At 36.9% G+C, this 2,182-nt stretch overlaps 1 protein-coding gene across 1 annotated transcript; it reads right to left on the bottom strand.

Annotated features, from left to right (window-relative positions):
* Positions 1-308: 308 nt before the first annotated feature.
* Positions 309-1,377, bottom strand: LOC142552377 (uncharacterized). Its single transcript, XM_075662155.1, has 4 exons — positions 853-1,377; positions 654-735; positions 532-591; positions 309-427 (listed from the first exon to the last, which is right to left on the bottom strand). The coding sequence occupies exons 1-4, from the start codon at positions 1,375-1,377 to the stop codon at positions 309-311; spliced, it is 786 nt and encodes a 261-aa protein (XP_075518270.1).
* Positions 1,378-2,182: the final 805 nt, after the last annotated feature.

The following is a 2,182-nucleotide window of genomic DNA, read 5'->3' on the forward strand; positions in this document are numbered from 1 at the left end:
TATGTCTCGGCACGTGATGTGCACAGTGCCTCGCGCATATGCGCGCCCTTATTCGGCGCATATGCGCGAGGTACTCAAATTTCTGCCCAACTCTCTGCCACCCTCGCGCACATGCGCGGGTTCAGGTCGCGCATATGCGCGAGGTCCTCTGGACATTTCGCGCATATGCGCCCGGCTGGTCGCGCATATGCGCGAGAGCTCATCCTCGCACATACATCTTTTTACACGTTATCTCAAATCGTGTCTCGGTTAATCCTTTCATAATCACATAAAATTGTAAATAAATCATCGTTAATTAGAGTGATTAATTATCGGGCATTACAAAATGCACGATTTCCCCAAGCATCCTTAAAATATCTTACTCTCCTGTACGGAGTTAAGAATCCCTCGACATTTGCGTACCCATTGTCACATAGGTAATAAAAACCTGCGTTACAAGAGCATATTATGGTTAAAATATTTATGAAACCTAGTTCTAAAATTTTATTATTCTAATGCAACACAAAAGGAAAAAAATAGGGATTATATCACCTCTGGGAACTTTCAGTGAATCATCGCGAGTCAATGCATCTCTTAGAACTCTAGCATCTGCTGCGGATCCCTCCCACCCAGTAAGATTGCAAACAACCATAAAACATTAACCACAATATTACCTTTTCTGGTTCGGTACTTGGCCTTATCTCTTGTTGGTACATGTATAGTGATAAATGTTCCATCCAAAGCACCAAGACACCCCTAAAACAAATTAAAATGCAAATTGTATTTTTATGTCAACTGTAATAGAAAGAAAAATAAACTAACAACAAAATAACATATTTTTCGTTAAAAAAAATTAATGAATCGATATATTACCTTGAACCATTTCCAACTTTCGTTACTGCAATTATCATCCAAAGGTCTAGGCTTCACTAGCAATATCGGATGTAATTTGAGAATAGATAGCATATCTTCGTGGAAATGTGTGCTGATGGTATGTCCACTACGTCGATAATCATGACCAATCACTCGATTTTTCTTATGATGACCCAAGATAGACAGAAACATGGCCACCTTCTCTTCAATTCGTACGTATCTCGATTCTACCAACCCTCCAATGGTACTGACCAAGTAACACAATCGAGAAAATGCTTGCCGATTCATTCTCAAGTTTACGACACATTGAACATCACCTAATTCGACAATCCTATGCAAATGGCTTAATTGTGCATTAATACGTGTTGTCATGGTGTACAAGCCTGGTTTTCTACGAGGTTCACGACGTTGCTTTGCGAGTAATGCATCCCGATGTCGTATTAAAAGACATAAAAGCATAAAAGAGCGGCAGCACATTTGATGCAGCAACACAAAAAGCATAATGCTTCTACGTCTAACGTCCATCTTGCTATCTAATCTCAAGAAATGACAATAAATTAAGCTTTAGTACAACAATATAAGTGTAAAATGCAGTAGAAAAAGTTAATTCAGCCACAGAAACAACATGGTGTCCTTGGTCTAAAATATTAGATTTCACATGAAAAAAACAACATTTCATTCTTGAATTAACGGTTAAATCGTCATAAATACAGAAAATGACTCAAATCATATAACAATTTACCATCTTGATAAATGAATATAAGCCCTCAAGGAACGTGATAAGAACATATTTTGTTTCAAGGCATTTGTTTATCGAGAGTATTTATTTAAGCAAGTACTATGCATCTAAAAATAAATTTCAAAGAAAATATGCATATAGATAGTATTTGAATCAAGTACAGTACATGAAACTAAATTTCAAGGCAATAACGAAGACATTCACACCAAAAATAGTCAGTATAATGAAATTAACAAATATATTTTTCACGAAATAGACGAAACTGATGGCGAAGAAACTGATTTTTACCTTCAACAAGTATAAGATCAAATCTCAGTTGCACACCGATGAACGAATCGCGAATCGCGAATCGCAAAGCTTGGACACAATTTCTTCTCTCTTCTGTTTTTTGGGTCGGCTGTATTGAAGAAATGAGAAGAGATGAGTTTTATTGGTAGGGCAAAGGTTAATAAGGTAATTTTTATGTTTTGTCATATTAACTGTACAAACTAAGATTAATAATAATTGGGCCTCTAAGGGATGGATTTTCCCCAAGCTACAGAGATTTTTTCACGGGCCCATTGTTATCTGTCTCTCTCCCAAAAACCAGAC

This window comes from Primulina tabacum, chromosome 7, assembly GCF_025594145.1.
Source record: "Primulina tabacum isolate GXHZ01 chromosome 7, ASM2559414v2, whole genome shotgun sequence".
Classification (NCBI taxonomy): Eukaryota; Viridiplantae; Streptophyta; class Magnoliopsida; order Lamiales; family Gesneriaceae; genus Primulina; species Primulina tabacum.